At 44.8% G+C, this 20,215-nt stretch overlaps 1 protein-coding gene across 1 annotated transcript in view; it reads left to right on the top strand.

Moving 5' to 3' along the window:
* TENM4 (teneurin transmembrane protein 4) overlaps positions 1 to 20,215 on the top strand; it is a 771,745-nt gene that overhangs the window by 460,906 nt on the left and 290,624 nt on the right. The window contains exon 6 of the mRNA XM_037840847.1: positions 2,063 to 2,272. Coding sequence (XP_037696775.1) covers positions 2,063 to 2,272 — 210 coding nt within the window. The remainder of the gene's footprint in view (positions 1 to 2,062; positions 2,273 to 20,215) is intronic.

Raw genomic sequence — 20,215 nt, 5'->3', positions numbered from 1 at the left:
TCTAAAACTGGGATCGCAGGGAAAGAGGAGTCATGAATGGGATTCTCTCGAGGGGCGGGGGAGAGGGTTCACTCCATTTTAAAAACATTTGGTGAGCAGTGGCCGTGAGCTTCCTATTTGCTCATGCATGGCATGTGCTCACATATAGCATCTTTAATCCTAACAACAACTATAAAGGGAACAAGTTCCCAACTTCCAGAGGAGGAACTTGAAGCTTAGAGAGTTTAAGTCATTTTCCCAAGACCATACAGCTGATAAGAGGCTGGGCCGTGATTCAAGGTCTGTTGAACTTCAAAGCCCACCTCACGAATGCACTATACCCCAAGAATGTATTGTATGATTTTATATGGGAGAGACACACAAGTAGCTACCTGCACACAAAGCAGGGTAAACATAGTATCAGAACTAAAGACAAGGTTAGCTCAGGGAAAGGAAGAGCCAGCTACACAGTACTCATGGTAGGTGGCTTCAGGAAAGGTTCTCACAAGGCAAACTGGGAGCACTGGTCTGGATGATTTGGATATGAACTATAGCCTGAATTTTTAGTAAGGGAACCAAAGCTCAGGGGGACATGCCACCCACAGGTTGTACCTCGATCATGGTTCTCTGCTGCCTCAATTGTTCTTACCAAATTTCTAGTATTAACCAGCTAACTCTATAAAATGTTGTTACACAGGGTTAGGCTCAGGCGCTAACATTTGAGTCATGGGCCCTGCAAAATTCTGCAGGATTTGGCGACATTGTGAACTTAGTTGGCTTCTCTTGTGGGGCTAGATCACAGAAAAACCAGCAGCTCTCTATGCCCCCTCCCCCTTAGAGTCCTGCCAAATCATGTTTGGGTTGCATTATATTTCCTAAAGTTCAGTCTCTTTGAAAAGCTGATGGATCTGATTATGTTATAAACCTGCTATCAGTCAAAGTGGGAGAAAATAAGCAGCCCTTGCTGTGAAATGGATGCATTGTCTTGTACTGTATACTTTTATATGTCTGTGCTTATGTTCCCTCTCTTATAGACGATGTACTGCACATGTTGAAATGTCAGCCACAGATAAGACTGCAGATTGTCTGAGCTCAAAGTTCTTGTCCCAGACCATCACCCCCTCCTTCTAAAGAGTTGGAAAGTTGCTCATAGAACTATGGAATAACTGGCATTTTAGAATCACAGAACACTAGAGACTTACAACTGTGACATGAAACTTGGTGTCAGAATTACTGCATCATGGAACTCAGAGAATGTTAGTGTCCTAGAATTATAGAATATTTTCACCTTAGACTATTAGAACTTAAAGATCCTAGTATGTTAGATCCCTGGAATTAATTTATTCAGCAAATTTTTATTTAGTGCCTACTATCGCCAGGCACCATGCTAGATTCCAGGGATACAGAAATGAACAAAACTGCTAAGGTTTTTGCTCTCAAGGAATTTGCATAGAAGGCTAGAACTTAAGAATCTTAAAATATTAGATTCTTAGAAAAGTAAAACATTTGCATGTTGAAATCCTAGAATCCAGAGGTGGAGGGGGCTCGAGTCATTCACTCCAGCCTTCTACCTTTTAAAAGGCCGGAAGCCTTTCCAGGCATGTCTAATTAAAATCTCCCTAATAAGAACATTATTTCAGTTCGGTGACATCACAGAATGGCCAGTTTGCAGGGGCCTCAGCGACCACCCAATCCTGGCTGTTCATTTTACCAGTGGGTCAACTGAGGCTCAGAGCGGGACAGCCATTTGATAGGTCATATGGCCAGTGTGGACTAGACTCCTGTTATCTGACCTCTCTCAAAGAATAGGCAAAGCAGGGAAGGCTTCTCATGTGTTTCTGAGGTGAGCTCTTAGCAGTGCGCGCTTCTGCACCGAGGCCCCAGGTCTTTCAAAGGAGTTTGCAGGAACTTTCTTTGCAGAGGAATCAGCCCCGCCCTGGTACCACGTGTGCAGTAGATCGCCTAGTGTCGGGAGTCCCCTTCCCCTTTGATGCGTATTTTATTTTGCTTTCCCCTCCCCGTGTGCCTCAAAATCAATTTTCATTATTTTTTTTCTGTCTGTGTTTGTCTTTGTGGTTCGCAGGTGCTCCCTTGCATTGTTCATCCGCTTCATCAACCCCTATTGAGCAGTCCCCCTCCCCGCCCCCCTCCCCTCCGGCCAATGAGAGCCAGAGGCGGTTGCTAGGCAACGGTGTGGCCCAGCCAACCCCGGACTCAGACTCTGAGGAAGAGTTTGTGCCTAATTCATTCTTAGTTAAAAGTGGCTCCGCCAACCTGGGGGTCGCAGCTAACGGTAAGTCCCAATTTCTTCCTAACTTTCGCGGTTTGTTTTGTGTGTGTTTGCTTTTTTTCCCTTCGTTGGTGATGCCTATTAATCTGCCTGCTGGGACCGCTTGCAGGGGCGGAGGAGCCTGGTGCATGGTGGGCTCTGGGGTTGTGGGAGCTGGCGAGGCTCGGCCGGCTCGGGCAGCCCGGCTCCTGTCCCGCTGCGCTGCTGGGGGTTCGGGGTGGTGCTGGAGCTGCTGCCTCGGACAGCGAGCCCCCCACCCCACTCCCATGACAGACGTGGGGTAGACAGAGTTTTACTGACAGAGCACACACAGACACAAAGAGACAGAAACTTCAGGTAGAGACCGAGACAGGCAAAAGTACAGGCTAAGAGCGACACAGAAAACAAACAAACAAACAAACAAACAAAAACAAAAAACCACACTGACTTGTTACCCACTCTTCTCCAGGGACTGTGCCAAACAGTTTCACTTGTTGTTTCATTGGATCCTCCTAACAACTCTGCTTGCAAGACAGGTATTATAGCGTCCCCATTAAGGGTGAAAAAACAGAGAAGGGATACCACCTGGATCCTACCCCTGACTTTGCAGGTTCTCAACTTTCACGCTACCCAGAGACAGAGGGTCTTCTAGTCTTGGGCAGTTGCTGGGGTGCAGGTTGCCTGCAGAGAGCCACTGGCCACTGGGTTTAAATATGGATCTGCCCATGATAAACACTGCTTCAAAGCTCTGCCCTGGCACTCCTATGGGGGAGTAGGAATTGGAAGAGCTCCAGGATGGCCAAGAGCCAGCAGACCCAGGTTTTAGCCCCTGATCAGATGCTGTGTGATCTGGGGCAAGGTGCTTGCCCTCTCTGATTCTGGCAGAAGCCAGTCCGTTTCTTTGCATGGATGTCCTAGAGGAGATTCAAGCCTTTAGAAGGGAGTTCAGTGAACTTGAAGCAACCTGACCCCTCCCTAATATTCCCATGACCTTATTCTAGAAGAGGAGGAGGGTAAGTGAGACTAAATAACCACCATAAATAACCACCATAGGTTGTGTGTTGATTTGGCAAACATTTATTCAGTGTCAGTGTGGCACTAAATCCCAGGCCAAGTTCTGGAGAAGGAGGCAGGGATTCCAAAAGGTATGAGGCAGGGTCTATGGGTCTGAAGTCACACAGCTTTGGATTCAAATATTTGCTTCAGCACTGTGGGACTTTGGGCAAGTCAGGTTGCCTCTCTAAACCTGTTTCTTCAAGCACAGAGTGAGCCATATAACACCCACCTCATGATGAGTGCGCATGTTAGTGCCTGGGACCTAGGAGTTCAGTGAATGTTAGTCATGGCCCTGGTCACCACTCACCTACATCCAGAGGATTTACAGGGACCCTGTCTGTCAAAGTTCCCAGCATACCGCCTTGCACTTAGTAATGCTCAGAGCATGCCAGAACCTTTCCTTTCTCTTGAGGAATTAAGTCTGGGTATAGATCATTACAGCCCAAGGTGACAAGGGAGGCAGAAACCTAGGGTGTATGTGATCCACAAGGGAGCTTCCACTCTGTCCTCACTGAATCTGAAGGAATAGGTAGGGTTTGCCAGGTAGACATGGAACCGTGGGCATTTTAAACAAAGGGAAATGTGGACCAAGAACCCAAGGTAGGAAGACGGGGAGCCTGCCCCAGCTCTTTTCAATCTAGGAACCTGGGCAGTGAATAGACATTAACTATGGAAGGTCTGTGGAAGGCCACATGGTAAAGCTACCTGGGCCCTTGTAGGTACTGGGTTGAGGCTCTCCAGACATTGTCCTCACTACCCCCAGAGGATGACAAAGAATAGTGACTTCTTCCTGCTGCTTTGCTTGTTCCCCTTTTCCTTAGACTGGCCTTACCTCAGCCCTCCAAAAATCACAGAGGAGATCTTTGGCCCTCATGGTATTCCCTTCTTACAGAATCTTAGGCCCTGCACTTTTTGTGACCCCAAACTAAACCATCCTTCAGGGCCTTTTTTCTTTTCATTGGTTCAGTATTGCTGATCCTCTATATATTTTAGCTGTCCATGTTTCCAAACAATACACAGAAACAGAAATCCTGGATTGTGTTCCAGGCCCAGCTCTGTAGCTCACTGGCTGTTTGGCCTGGAACTGTCCCTCTCTGGTTCTGAGTCCCCATCTTGCAAATGATGGGGATTTTTGAGAGTTTCATCTGGTGCTGACAGAGTTGACCCCTAACAGTAGCCTCCTTAAGCTCCCTGGGAATATGTATGTTCTTTGTTCATTTCCAAACAAATAAGTCTTGCAGGTACAAGATAAGGTAGGAGATTAAAGTCCTTAATATCTCCCTTTGCTAATTAACTGAACAAGAGCAATCATTTTGTTGCAAGTTCTGTAGCAAATTGATGGCATTATTGCATTACTGATGTGCAGGAAAGATGGAGGGACTTTGACTGTCTGCTCAGTTATGCTCCTCTCCCAGGGAACCTGGAGACACTTCAGATTCCTTCCCTAGACTCTTGCCCTGAGTGTGCCATTCTAAAGTTTGGTAATAAATGTGTCCCAAGCTTAAAGGGAGAATCTGGGCCCTTAAAGGTTTGCTGTTCTGGAGTTGGTAGGTCATGAGAGAGCCCAGTACATATCACCCCACAGCTCGACCATGTCTTTAGCCTTCCTATCCCCTGAAACTGCAAACCAAGGAGCCATCAATGAACCTAAGGACCTGCCAGTCTTTGCATGGACCCAGCACTGACAAGTGAAATGAGAGTATTTTAATGGGTTTATCTTTATTGTTTTTGTCAATTATAAAAGTAACAATGCTTGTTAACAAACAATACAGAAGTGAAATTCCCTTGTAATCCTTCCTCACAGAGATAACCACTTCTAGCAGTTTGGTATATGGTTTTACAGATGCTTTTTAAGTAGTAAATATTGAATGAATGAATGAATGAATGAACGAACGAACGAACAAACAAATGAGCAAACAAGAAAGCAACACGACTACTTAAGGACCACAGTGTAGCAGAAAGAGCAAGGACTATAGAGTCAAACCTTCTGAAATTGGATCCCAGATGTGCAGCCCTGGGCAGGGTGTCTAACCTCTCTGATCATCAGTCACTCGGTTTGTGAAATGTGACAAACCTTCCAAGCTTATAATGGAGTTTAAAAATGCTAACAGAGATGCACGTGTCTCTCCCTCTTCCCTAACTCCCTAACCCCATCTTCTTTACCAATTTGAGATTTTAGAGACCACCCTAAATGGATTAATTGCTTTAGTTCCTTGAAAGGCCTGCTTCCCTAGAGATTTAATTCAGAATTGCTTTAAATGACAAAGGCGGCCCCTCGGGCTCCTAAGGGGTAAAGATGAAGCCATTTTCTACAGTGGGAGCTGACTCTGCTACCCACCCCCCACTTAAGAGCTGACCCTCACAGAACCAGCCTTCCCGGGAGGTGTGTCAACTCCAGCCAGAGGCTGGGATCCCAGGTCTGTGACACTTCAGGATTGCCCTGCTAAAATCCCCATGTAAAGCGCAAAGAGGACGCATAGGGTATTAAAGAACAACTCATTGTCTCTGCAGAAAAGAAAATAGGGGAAGTAGCTCTTTCTGTTATCAAAATCCTAATCTTCCTCCAAGGATGATCATCTAGAAGTCACTGATATACATAAAGAAAGATTTCAATAAAACAGCAACTTTCAATAAAACACTTTCAATAAAAAATTTCAATAAAACAGCTTCAGTAAAACAGCTGTTTCAATAAAACAGCAACTACTCACAGCTAAGGAAGAGGCTAGAATTAAGTATGTATTTATCCCCACCCCACCCCTAATTTCAGATTAAATGTTTCATGAATTGTTCTAAATAAAAGTGGCTTTAAAACTTGCCATTTAATATTTTTAGAGGGTTGGGGAATAAATAGCCCAGAGAAGGTTGTCAGTTTCTAAAAGCCTGGGTGGGGTAGGAGAATCTACATTTAATGAGTACTTTCTGGGTATAAGTCCTTTCTTTATACACATTATTTTAAATGGGCTTCACTGTTGAAGAAACTGAAGCCCAGAGAAGGCCAATGACTTGCCCACTGCTTCACTGCTTATAAGGAACATGGCAAGGATTCAAACCCAAGTTTGACTCCAGAGCTCCTGCTTTCTTTTCCTTTTCATTTTGTTTTGTTTCCAATACCAGATCCTATTATTTCTATGAGTCCTCCTTAGTAGGAGGTTGGAGAAGGTAAGAGGAACTCCACCAAAGAAAAGCCAGTTCGAAAAGAAATCCACCTTTTTTTTTACTTTTTATTACTCACCTAACAAAACCTTATGAGGCACCTATTATATGATAGGCATTTTATATACCTAATCTCATTGAATCTTCATTTCTACCCCACGACAGAGCTGTTCTTAGTCTCTTTGAGAAAATGGAGGCCCAAGAGATTAAGTAAACTTCCCCTAACTCACATGGCTTTTAAGTGGTGGAACCAGATTTGAACCCCAGGTCTGTCTGGTACCATAACATGGAATCTTTCTATTGTGTTTTTGTGAGACTATGAAAGTTTCAAGGCCAAGTCAGACGAGATGGCTTAGACACTAAATTTTGGTGCTGTTTCCAGAAAGCCAAACCCTAGATGCTTGACTGACCCACGGCTATTTTCATTTTTCAGCACTGGATCCTTCCTGCCTGGCCTTAGAAATTGCTCGGACTGGCCAGTGGGTGCACACTGGTCAGCATTACTCTGGCTTGGCAGTTTCATTGATTTTCTTGGGTCTTAAACAGCTGGGATTATTTTGTTTTGACTTCCAATCCAGTGGAGAAGTGTTTATTTTTCTTTCTAAATGGGAAACACTACTATGTATATGAGCTCCTTCAAAAAATGTTTTTTTAAAATAAAACAAAATCCAACTTAATTTAAAATCTTTGCAGATTCCGTGGGGGATTCTCCTGGGTCCCTTTTAAATCAGTTTGTAAAATCAGAAGGCAACATTTTGCCTGGTTCCTACTGTGGAGGGGAAGTTTCCAGTGAGATTTTGCATCTCCTTTCCTTTCACTGTGAATTTCACTGAACTCATTTTATTGTTTCATCCAATTGCAGGGACTTAGGGGCGTCTGTATCCACAGCTCCAGGTAAAAGACTTGGCATGTATGAAATTCTCAGACAGTTTTGTTCACCTTCCTCTCAACTTTCTTGGGTCAAAAGACCCTTGTTGACAAATGCATTCCTATTATACCACTGTGTAGAGAAGTGAAGTCTCTAACTCTTAGAAGCAAGACAAATTGACTTATTCCTTTATTCATTCATTTATGATGATAATTGAAATGTTTGTGGATGTTTTCCAGACAGATGAGGGGTGAAGTGTATTCTAAGCAGACAAGGAGAGATCCCATAAAATAAGTATTTAATTTATGAAGTCCAAATCCCTTAAATGAAATCCTTGGAGTCAGAATTCAGAATTTTTCAGATTTAAGAAAGAAAATACACTGCATGTACTGTATTCTTCCTAACTCTCCCAAAGAGTGCTGGGATGGCACATGGTAATCGAACACATCAGTATTTCTTCAGTGAAACGTATGAATATATACAGTAAGTGGGATAAAAAAACAAGACACTATGCCTCATGTCAGTTCAGGTCAGGTTTTGCTGCCAAATAAGTTTTGATACTTTTGGTCTCAGAGTTTTTTGGGGTTTCAGAATTGTGGCTAAGGGATGGTGCTCGTTAACTGTGCCTATTTTACAATACGGGAACAAGGGCTCAGAAAGTTTTAGTAACTTGCTCACAGTTGTAAAGAAAAAGTTCCTTGAAAACTAGAAGGCATGATACAGATGCAAGTCATTGACTGGATCTATATAAGTTGTATGGAAGTGCTTGTAATTAAGTTTATAATTACTGCTTGGAAAAGCCAAGTCCCCTCTGCTGCAGAAGGGAGAGATTAGGAGATCAGAACAAATACCTCCTTAGTCTGCTTCTGGCAGGCCTAGGAATTCAGTAGGAAAAAGGATGAGTGCTCAGTTTTCCAAAGTCCAGAACTCGGCAACTCTGAGTTCTTAAGGAGGATTTCCTGTCAGCCCCTCTGGTGTATGGACCCCCATTCCTTGATGCCCACTGTCTTCTCTATAGACTCCTCCCCAGTAGTCTGGGGAACCCAGTTATTCACACGTCTGCTTTCTCCTCTGTTCTAGTTTGCTAATGCTGCCAGAATGCAAAACACCAGAGATGGATTGGCTTTTATAACAGGGAGTTTATTTGGTTACACAGTTACAGTCTTAAGGCCATAAAGTGTCCAAGGTAACACATCAGCAGTCGGGTACCTTCACTGGAGGATGGCCAATGGTGTCCTGAAAACCTCTGTTAGCTGGGAAGGCACGTGGCTGGAGTCTGCTCCAAAGTTCTGGTTTCAAAATGGCTTTCTCCCAGGACGTTCCTCTCTAGGCTGTAGTTCCTCAAAGATGTCACTCTTAGTTGCTCTTGGAGTATTTGTCCTCTTGTAGCTTCTCAGGAGCAAGAGTCTGCTTTCAACGGCCATCTTCAAACTGTCTCTCATCTGCAGCTCCTGTGCTTTCTTCAAAGTGTCCCTCTTGGCTGTAGCTCCTCTTCAAAATGTCACTCACAGCTGCACTGAGTTCCTTGTGTTTGTCAGCTCATTTATATGGCTCCACTGATCAAGGCCCACCCTGAATGGGTGGGGCCACGCCTCCATGGAAACATCTCATCAGAGTTATCACCTACCGTTGGGTGGGTCACATCTCCATGGAAACACTCAAAGGATTCCAATCTAATCAGCTCTAAAACATCTGCCCCACAAGATTGCATCACAGAATATGGCTTTTTCTGGGGGACATAATACATTCAAACTGGCACATCCTCCTTCAACTGTAAACTCCTTGAGGAGGGCCTTGTCCACTGCTCTATCTTCAGCATTGAGCACAGTGCCCAGAGCCTGTAGGTGCTAAAATAAAAACTGAAAAAAAGTTGATTTCTTTTCTTCCTCCTTCTCACCAGCCCCTTTCTCCTAAACCCATATAACCGCTGACCTAGGAATAGTACAGTGAGCCTCATACAGGCAATGAGACACAGAGAGATGAAGTGATTTGCCCAAGTGCACATGGCTGGTAAGTAGCAGAGTCAAGATTAAAAGTGTGGCCCCAGACTCCAATGCCCTTTCCACTTTGCCAGGGTGCCTCCCTTTACTAGATAAGCCCTCACATGTGGCCTCCCACCAGGGCCAACAATTATGCCCCCCTAATTTGGGGCAGTGGGGACAGCCACACAGGGGTCACTTCTGTTTTTGTACGGTTTACAAAGCCCTTTTTCATACGTTACCTCGGGCATACTCTTGTGATATAATTTAATTGCCACATTGGCTTTCTAGGCAGTAAGGCTTCTTCCTGACCTTGCAAAATAAACAGGTCACACTTTGAATTAATGTAACTGAACTTCCTGGGAGACCCAGGACCCTCTAATTAGTTACTCACGAGACATGATTCTAGACTCTTTGCAGCTCCTTTGCCATGAATTGCCACAAATGCCGTTGCATTAAAAGGAACAAAAATAACATTTTTGGTGTATGGTTTGAATGGGTGTAGGACTTCCTAGACTACCCCCTGAGGAAGGCACATTAGCCACGAGTCTGTGCTTTTTCCATCTGGAAACGATGCCTGGTTTGTGTCCCCTTTGAAATGCTAGTAGTCTTCTCCACAGGGCCCCTCCTGGACACCAGACCACTTCCAGGGCCCAGACTGTTGAAGAGGCGCCTGGAAGGAGGCCAGGGAGTGTTTGGGAGATTAGTATAACTAACATTTGCGTAGCCTTCCCGTTCCCAAAGCTCGTTCACATCCGTCATCTCATTTGATCCACAGAACAGTCCTGGGAGATTGGCTGAATGTGGCGTATTGTGAGCACCATTGTATGTAGCCTTGAGGGAACCAACGCTGAGAGACGGAAGCAGCTTGGCACAGAGCTGCCTCATTGGGCTGCACCACTTTTGGTTTGTCCAGCCCGAGAGCTCCTTGCCATCCACTGTTGGCTCAGTTCTCCAGTTTAAACCTCTCCTGGAGAAACTTCATAATTCTGCCTGAGTTATCATGGAAACCTGCCTGTGAGGAGGCTCACGCCTGGGGACCTGGCTTCCGATCCCAGCTCTGTCTCTGACTGGCAAGAGCCTCTCCCTTTGGGTTCTCAGCTTTCTCTTCTGGGCAGTGAAAAAAAGGGATAGGATCGCCATTTCTCAGGCCTTACTCATTCATGTGTCCCTGTCACAGTTGATACCATAGTGGTGTGCCCACCTGCATCATTATTTACTTTTACTTTTCTTCAAACTGCCTCCTTTTTAGAACTTTTTTTTTACTTAAATTTATTTATTTGAAAAGGAAATTGTATATTACTACTAAAATTCAGTTGCCATATGGCAAGTATATCACTTGCCAAAAATAGAAGCTAACTGTAAAAATAAATACAATGAAAGCAGGTGATCACATTCTGGCAAGGTAATGCTTCCTCCTTAAGAGCACGGAGCAGAGGTTTGTTTCTTTGTTAAACAGGGACCGTGGCAAGTGTTAGGTGTTAAAAGCACACTAGTACCAAACTGAGACTTCCTCCTCCTCAAAGTCATCAAAAAGGGTTGAAAGAGAACAGAACCTCTCCCACCTGTGATTCATTGTTATTTAATGTTTGTTCTCCGCTGTGTACCACATAAAATTATGTCCATAGAATAGCACAGCTCTATGGCTTTTTCTAGCGCTCTGTAGTATTTTAACACTAAACATAGTACCCTGCTTACCTTGAGGATAAACCTCTCTCTCTGCTCACAGAACCTACCCTTCTTTCTCCCCGTTCCTAAGAATCGTCTTTTCTGAGAAATCTGTTCCCACCTTCCACCCATAGCCTCCTGCCCGCTGTCTCTGTCATCAAATCTGAGCTGGGTGCTTTGAGCTTAGCTGGACCCCCCATTATTGGTTAATGGTACTCAGTTTGGACCAGGAAACCATGTGGCTGCTGCTTCTCCTTCCCCTCCCTTTCCTCTCTCCCCTTTTCCCTCTCCCTCTGGAGCCATTATTTATATGGGTGTTTGAAATTAAACAAACTCCTGCCTTACAAGGCCTGAGAGGACAGAGTCCTGAAGAAGAACAGAAATGACACAGTGTGGAGCCATGGGAGAGAAAGATAGGTGTGGAGGCCCACAGATCCTTGCCTTGTCCGAGTTACTTAACCCCTCTGGGTCTCAGTTTTCTCCTCTGTAAAATGGAGATTGGTTTTCATACTACCTGCTTAACAAAATTCCACGAGAGAATATGAGCTAGGCTTCTAGCAAAGTGATTGCCACATAATAGGTGCTCGATAAATATTAGTTTCCTTGTTCCCCTTTGGGGACCCAAATGTTTTGGGCCAGAAATCCCTGAAAGGAAGGCAGATTCCCACACTCCCACCCCTCCAGGCTTTGAAGAGCAACAGCAATTAACAACTCTGCCTGGGAGTGCTGAGCTTTAATCCCTTTTCTCCTCCTGAGTGATTTCTAGAGATTTAGGGTGGGGGAGTGAGCCCAAGGCAGCAGCTAAACAAACATAGCGTGGGGTCTTGGAAACGGCACCGCAGACTGTTGCTTCCATTCCCCCTAGTTCTAGGAACTGAATGTTGATGTTTGGTACCAGATGAAACGCTGTGATGCCTTTTCCTTCTGGTCAGCTCACCTTCCCCACAGAGTTGAAGGGAATGGAAAATGGCTGGTAATTCATTTATGCTCCATTCCCTCTCCCCTGAATGGATTATGTTTCCATAAATAACTCTGGGAAGCTGTGGCACCGGCTAACAATAATAACACATATATTTGCACTTCCAGAAACCGCTCTTTAGATGCCACAGCAGAGACTCTGGAGTAATACACACCTGATGTTCCCCTCCCCACTAGCTTTGTGACATCGCTTGATCTCACGTCTCTCACCCAGTTGCCCATCTGTAAAATGAGGATAAGAACAGCATTCTCAAGGGCTGTTTTGAAGGTGAAACGGGTTAAGTATAAGATACTGAAATCACTGCAGGTAGTCTGTGTTCACTGGTCTACCCTTAGTCTCCCCTCAGTCTCCCCTTTGGCAAAGAATTGAGATTTTTATTTGATGAGGAGGTTATCTGATCAAAACTGAAGTTGGGATGACTGGTCTGCTGTCATCCTGAAATAAGCAAAAATGAAAGTTGAGACGACACTTTCCTATTTGCTAGATTTGCAAAGTGCTACTCCTCTTGCCAGAATTATGTGTTCTCTCCCCTGCACTACTGAAGTAGCATCCTAACTGGCCTTCCTGCCATCCCTCACAGTGTCCCAGGGTGATCTTTCCGAAGCCCAGATCCCAATCATGGAGCCCCTGCTAGTGACCCTCCACTCGCTTCCCACTGCTAACAGGGTCAGTTCCTAACTCCTTAGCCTGGTAGTTGAGGCCCTTTTCACAGAGACCCTCCTTCTCCCCCTAGCTGTTTATTTTGGTGCTCCCACTAGGCACCCAGTGCTGTGGCTGTGGCAGACTAGTACAGTTCTTGAGGGGACAGCGAAGCATTCCCAGGGCCCAGGACAGGGCCTAGGTGAATGTTGGGAAATGTTGCGAGCAAGGATTCTGAACACAGCAAAGCCTCATTAATTTAGACTGAAAATAGAAGGTCTTTCTGATTTGGAGTGACATGGGAAGAAATTGAACTTATTTACCCTTCAGAACCAATTCAATACAATGAGTTATTATTAAGGGCCTACTGTGTTGCAGAGCCTATGGAGAATAGAAAGCAGTTGACTCAGCCCTTAGCTTTTGGGGAGACAGACAGATACCTAAACAGCTCTGCCCTAAAACGGGAACAGGATAGCAAACTATGCCAGATTGTGGGAGGGCTGCATTGGTTAATGCAAACTGGGAGGTTCAGGGGATCTTTCTGGAGAAAGAAGATAATTCCAAAGAGGACAGGCAAATTCACACATTCAGACTCTGCCTGAAAGTAAGCTTTAGTTTTGGGTTTTGTTTTTTAGTTTTTAATTTTTTATTGTGGTAACATATAGATATAAGGACAAGTCTAGATGTTTGTACTTTGCATGCCAGTTACCTGTGTGCAACCAAATGCTCCCAGCCTAAATTTGGGTGTCTTGAAAAGTTTATTTCCTCATTCATTCATTCATTTGTTCCTATATTTAGTAGACATCTCCGGGGCATGCTGTGTTTGGAGTCCTGTGCTGGAGGTGTGGCTGCGGTCAGACCTGATCTGTGTCCACCATGTGCAGCAATGTGCACAGGGGACAAGTGATGGGAACACCATGGTCCCTGCAGGGGGGCAGTGGTGGAAGGCAACGTCCCGCTCTGTGAAGAAAGAGATGGCTTGGCAGGGTCCCGGCTTTGCAGCCAGCTCGACTCTCTTCCCTCCTTCCCATGCCCCTTCCTACTCTCAGGGAACAGCCTCTTCAGCAGACTTGATTTTCCTGGGATTTGATGTGGGGGGTGGAGTGATCACACCATTGGCTTGGGTAACGGAAGGGCAAATCCCATTATTGAACATGTACAGTTGCCAAATGCTGTGCTAGATGCTTTTCCTTTCTCACTCCTTTGAATCCACACAACTGATAGGACCTAAAGCAGAAGAGTTGAAAGTATGAGTTTGATTTTTGGCACCGGTCATTTATTAGCAAGTGATTTCATTTTTTTTTTCTCATCTGTAAAATGGGGATAATATAGTACCTACCTTATAGGGTTCTTGTTCGAATTCAGTGTGAGATAATATATACAAAGTACTTAGCAAAGCACCTGCTTATACATTCTTAAATCAAAACAGCTATTATTATCGTTGTTCCTGTTATTATTTTACCAAACTGAGCCTCAGAAAGGTGCAATAACTTGCCCAAGGTGACACAGAGAGTAAGTGGCATTTCCATCCCAGGTGTGCCTGTTTCTCCATCCAGCCTCTTCTTACCCCACTGGCTTCATCCCTTTTTCTTGACAGCCATATATTCAGGGAGTTTTAGGGTCTTAGGGAACCTCCAGAGCAGAGACTTCCTTTCCTCACACCCTGCCCTCCTGCATTCAGGATGTGGCTGCATGTACATTTTGGCAACCATCCCCAACCCCTGATGGAGTCCCCCTGAATGGAAACTGCTGAGTTGCACTCCAGCTCTCAGCTCTTTTAAGACGCCCTTGTTGGGCCCCTGCATGGGTGACAAGATGATGCATGAGGTCTGGCTAAGCAGCTTATTTGTTTGAGCTGGTGATGGCCTTTGTCCTGAGGTGGGTTGATGGCAAGAGGCAGTGGCCCTTTAAGGCTCTGACAATGGGCAGGCTTCTCAGGTCACAGAATCACACAGTGGAATAGCCCAGGACCCCTCAGAGCACAGGAGGCCTCTGCCCCCTCCACTCCCTGCTGACCCAGCTCTAGGAGTGATGGGTTCCCCTCCCAGCGAGGAGGAACACTTAACAATAATGGGGAGAAAGAATCAAGGAGCATTAGAATGACAAAGGACTTCAAAGAGAGAAACCAAGATGGAGAAAGAAGATGAGTGATAATCCCAGTGTTGCCCAACAAGCCCTGACTTCCCACCAAGACCCTGCACCCCATCCTTCACTGTGCCTTCCTAGCTTTGCTTCCCCCACCCCACCCCCACCCTCACACACAAACAAATCAAGCCCACAGTGAACAGACAGATTTTTCCAACTGCACCTTTCACTGATGAATCCGAATGCTGCAGATGAAAGTTCCAATTTCTATCCTGGCACTCATGGCCCATTAGATTTACCCCATTACCTCCTTTTTGAACTTATCTGATCCTTTCTTAAATCCCCACTCTAGGGAGGTACCACCTGCTTCAACCACAGAAGCTCCCTTTTATCAGTTTCCTGCATTAGCTTCTGAATGGAATCCTATTCAAAGAGCACTTCTAATATTAAAAATTTCTTCTGAAGTATGAAAACCACTGATTTAAATCGACCCTTTCATTGTATGAAGAGCACAGAGCTGGGATTTGAAGCCAGGCCTTCTGATTCCCAATCTTGACTTTCTTACCACTTATGTATTAATTTTCTTAATCTACAAAGATTTCTTGAGCACCTACTATGTGCCCAACATTGAACTAGGCCCTAGAGTACTAACATGAATAAGACAAAGTTCCTGCCCTCCAGGAAGGCACTGAGCATCAACATCCAGTGCTGCTGAGAGTCCAGGAAGACGAATGTGAAAAGTGCTCATTGATTTTGGTGTCTAGATGACAATTGTGACTTTGCTAAGGCATTTTCAGTATGTGGAGGCTAAATCCGGAGAGGGTAGATAGGAGAGGAGAAGGTGGAGGCAGTTTAGATAACTGATTCGAAGAGATCAGGCTTTGTGCCACAGATTAGTTTTTAATTGCAAAGGGAAAAGAGGTCCTTTACAGTGGGGAAATCAGGAATCACCACCTTAACCAAGTGACCAAACTTAGCCAGCCTGACACGAAGTTCCTCCTAAAATTTTTCAATAAGCTGTACATTTCATCACATGAGATAATACTTGCCAAAAATATTTAACCGGAATCTAATCATGAGACAATAATCAGACACATCCAGAATGTAGGAATGTAGGATGTTCTACCAGACAGCTGGTCTGGACTTTTCAAAAAGGTTAATATCATGAAAAAAAAGTGGAAGGCAGAGGTTGGAGTTGTGGGGCTCAGGGAGGGAGACTCCTCTAGATTAGAAGAGACAAAAAAGATACAACATCCAAATGCAATGCTGGAATCTTGACTGGATCCTAAATTTTTTTTTCAGGTCATAAAAAATATGTGTTGGGAATAGTTGGGGAAATTTTAAAATATGGTGTGTATGTCAGGTGATATCATGGAGTAATTGTTCATTTTCTTAGTTGTGATAATGACATTGTGGTTATCTAGGAGAATGTCCTTATTCTTAGAAGACACATGCTGATATAAAGTGTCCTGAATGTCTGCAATTTGTTTTCAAGTGGTTCAGGAAAGAAAAAAAAAAAACCTTTATATTTAGACAGAGAGAGAGAGGACACAATGTGGCAACGTATTAACAATCCACAGATTTAAGCAACCAGTATTTGCATATTCAGGTGTTGGCAGAACTATTCTTCCAACTTTTCTATAAGTTTGAAGTATCTCAACATAAAATTGGGGTTGGGGAAATTGTATGTGGGTTGGAGAGAGATTGGATGGTAACAACATGGTTTAGGAAGTTTCTTGTGGGCACTTTTTGTAGTGATCCCACCCTTACAACCACCCCCCTCTGGGAACCGGGAATATGGAAACCCTCAGAACCTTTACAGAGAACTGATAGTTGTGATAAAACAGGCCCTTCCGGGCATGGTGGGGGCTTCTATAAGACACTGAGCCAGTAATAGGAACCACATGGACGCAAGTGTGTGGAGCCCCACCCCAGAAATAGCCTTTCTGTGCTGAGGCAGGACAACTGGAACGAATTATGTGCATTCATACTTGTTAAACTGCGTTGGCACCAGAAGTGATCCTCGTAACCTGAGCTTTACAGCGGCACAGCCATAGTTAAAGTTGGGGCAGCCTTGCCCCTGCACCCTCTCTGTCAGAGGTTTATAGCTAAAGCATGAAACAATTCAGCATGAGCCGAAACATGAAAAACTCCTCCAGGATGTAAAGGCAGACTTTTCTTTTTAAAGTTTTCTAGGGAGGCAGAATTTGGGAATAAAATCTGTCTCCTTCTGCTTTCCCAGCTCTTGACCAGACACCAGTAACCCCCTCCCTACTCCCCTCCTGTGTCCCAGACCACAATCCAATCACTTCTGTGGTTGGGTGGGTTCTACTGTGGCTGGAGAGTCCTGGTTTCTGAGTCTGAGCCCTGAAGCCGTGTGGCCTTGGGCAAGTTGGTTCCCTTCTCTGGGCTTCAACCTCTTGGTAATGTACAGAAAAGGTTTATTGTAAGGTTGCCCAGCACATATGGGTGTGTGGCCATTGAGTGCATGAAGCCTGTACATGTAGTGGGTACTTAGTAAATATTGTCTGATTGATTACATCAGAGTGCATCACATACATAAAGATCAATAGATATCCTCTTTTGATCATGAAGAAAAGTTTATCCAAAATTACCCTTCTTTTTATCTAAAAGATAGCCAAAGTACAGCTCATAATAGAAGAGAAAACACATGGAAAATCACAGGGAGGATAGGCTTTGAAGCCAGATAGGCCTAAGGTGCAAATCCCAGCTTACTGGCAGAGTCCAGTTAGTAGTCTATTCTGAGACCTGGTTGCTTCTTCTGTATAAGAGGGTGTAATGGTAGCAGGGTTGAAGTGAGGAACCAACAGCTTTAGGGAAAGCTCATAGCTCAGCACTACACATTGTAGGCACTTAATGAACAGAGACAGAATTACTACTGAATCTGGGAAGAACAGGAAAGCTCCTGATATCCAGACCTATCTCCCAAGTGTAGTTCTTGGGCACCAAGAATGACATACCAGTGCAGCCAGCTGACATCAAAGCCCTGCCCTGAAGGCATTCAAACGGATGATGAAAATGCACTGTGATTTCTGCCCTTTTGAAACTGTTAGCCTAATCCTTGAAGCTATTAGGATTTCCATGGGCTGAAAAGACACTGAAAATAAGAAACTTCAATTTGTTATTTTGAAGCAAGGTTTTTTCCTTCAGATAGGGCAGGCGGGTTTGTTCAGAGCCGAGACACCCAGATATGTGGTCAGGAGAGGGAGACAGTCTTCATTGGCCTGTTGCTTCTGGCAAACATGGCTGGGGATAGACAGGAAAGTATGAACCAGAATCAGGTTTCTTCTTTTTTCTGCCGGTGTCAGGGTTAAGAACCCCAAACATGGTGTGGACTCAGCATTTTCACTGGAACCATGATGGTGTCAGCCAGTTCATCCTGGGCAGATTTTCACTTCCAATTCCAGCTCTGCTCCTCACTAGCCATGTGACCCTTGAAAGTCGCTCTACCTCCTTCCCCTCACTTTCCTTATCTCTAAAAGCAGAAAAAGACCACCTGCTCTGCTGGTCTCTCTAACTTGTCCTGTGGCTTCTGTGAGATAAGCCATGCAAATATAGGAAAGCTGCACAAAGGAACAAGTAAGGAAGGCAGTCCGTGGCGGCATGCTCTCTAGCCAGGCAGGTGCATTACACGCATGCATATCTTTGTGCAACGTATGTATTCCCAAAAAACTATATGTCAAGAGAGTATGTTGCTATGAAAATACTTGGTAAATAGAATATTTTTAAAATAGAAGCATTATAGGTGCAGGATAGGAAATAGAGAAAACTAATATTTATTTACCACCTGTTACTCTTAATTTATTCTGGTTTTGGCATCTAGATTCTTGATTGTGTGTTTTTGCACATTAAAGTAGCACACCTGGATTGCCAAGACTTTCAAACAGGTCATCTACAAAATCAGTAAAGATCTGGGTATATGTCTCTACTGGAAAAAAATGGTTTGCAAATGTGGCTTGATAATATCCATCTCTCTGAATGGGTGAGAATTTGACAGGCAATTAAAGGATGTGTTTTTGCTGAGTGTGTATTTCTCCCATTGAAGCAGAGGAAGTAATATATAAAGAGAGACAGATGAGGGTTGGAAGGGGCTGGACTTGTTTCCTGCTCATTTGAAGTTTGGGTTAAACATTTCCAATCTCTGTCTTCTTTGGGATAAGAGTCTGCTGCTTCTCCCCACACCCAGCCCCTCATCCCCATGCCATGGTGTCCTTTCCTCTTCTGTCTCACTCCTTTCAAGAGTTAAGATCATTCTTGGGTTTGAAGCTTCAAAACATGCCTCTTCTAGGACTGAAAAATTGCCTAAAAGTTGGGGTGTGATTGTGAAATCACTCCATTTCTTTGGGGCCTCCTGCCCAGCACAGGGGCTGCAGCCTGGGGACAGCTGAGTGTTTGTTGCCTGAAAGGTGCATACTCATTAAGGACCTTTCACTAAGGTCCCCTTCTCTGGGGCTAACGGCAGATACAGGGAATTTCTGGGCTAAGAAGTAAGAGCCTGTTCTAAAAGACCTCCACAAGACCTTGAGCCAACTCTTGGAGGGGAGAGTTTCATTGTGTTCAAATCTCTGATCAGGACTCCCACTGTACTTTGAAGGCGATGAGCACTTTCAGCTTTACAGGGATTCCTCTGGGGACACACAAACACACAGTGTTGTGGAAGGCCACAGGCTTTGGAGTCAGCCAAAACTGGCTTCAGATCACTGCTTCTCCAATGTATAGCCATGCAGCCTTGGACAATTTATCTTTCTCTCTAAGCCTTATTATTTTGCAAAATAGGGATAATAATTCTTAGTTTGGGATGAGGTTGGGGGACAGTTGGCAGGATTGAATTAGGCAATATTTGTGAAGAGATTAGCAGGGAGCCTGGCACCTAGTAGGCACTAGAATGAGGCAGTCTTTTGGCCCACTGGTCCTGGAGGACAGACTCCCCTTGTATTGCCCACAGTGTTAGCACGTATGAACAAATAAGGGATCTGAGAAGTGGGAGGTGGATCAGCGTTTGCGCTAGAGCCGTGTTAGCCCATTAGCCCTGGTTCACCACAGCAGTGCTCCAGGGCCCCCCCTCAGTGCTACACCACAGCTCTTCACGTTTGAAAGAGCGCATCACTCCGATCCCACCGCTGCAGCTCGGGGATGATAATAACTACTTCACAGAATTGTCATGAGGGTCCAGTGAGATCATGTGTATGCAAGTGTCAAGCACAGTGCCAGCACATAGTAGGTACTCAGAAAATGTTGACTCTTAAAAAAAAGAAGAAAGAAATCTGGTTAAAGACAGGCAAGAATGCAGTCTGGGTTCTGTCAGAGTCAGCTCCCTGCCCGTTTCAGGGACAGCTTTGCGAGGTGAGAGTGAGTCAGGGCAGCCTTGGGCTCTAGGGAGAGTCTGCTCTGAGTTGTGCAACATATTGGGATGGGCGCTGAGACGCAAACGTTCCATGCTCCTGTGTCTGCCCTGCCCCAGCACCTGCTTCTAGCGGGATCCCAGTTGGCACCCTGCCAAGGCTTGCCTTCTGCCTCTC

The sequence above is a fragment of the Choloepus didactylus genome, chromosome 6 (genome assembly GCF_015220235.1).
Source record: "Choloepus didactylus isolate mChoDid1 chromosome 6, mChoDid1.pri, whole genome shotgun sequence".
Classification (NCBI taxonomy): domain Eukaryota; kingdom Metazoa; phylum Chordata; class Mammalia; order Pilosa; family Megalonychidae; genus Choloepus; species Choloepus didactylus.
The sequence above is the reverse complement of the archived record's forward strand: the minus strand, read 5'-3'. Positions and strand labels throughout refer to the sequence as shown.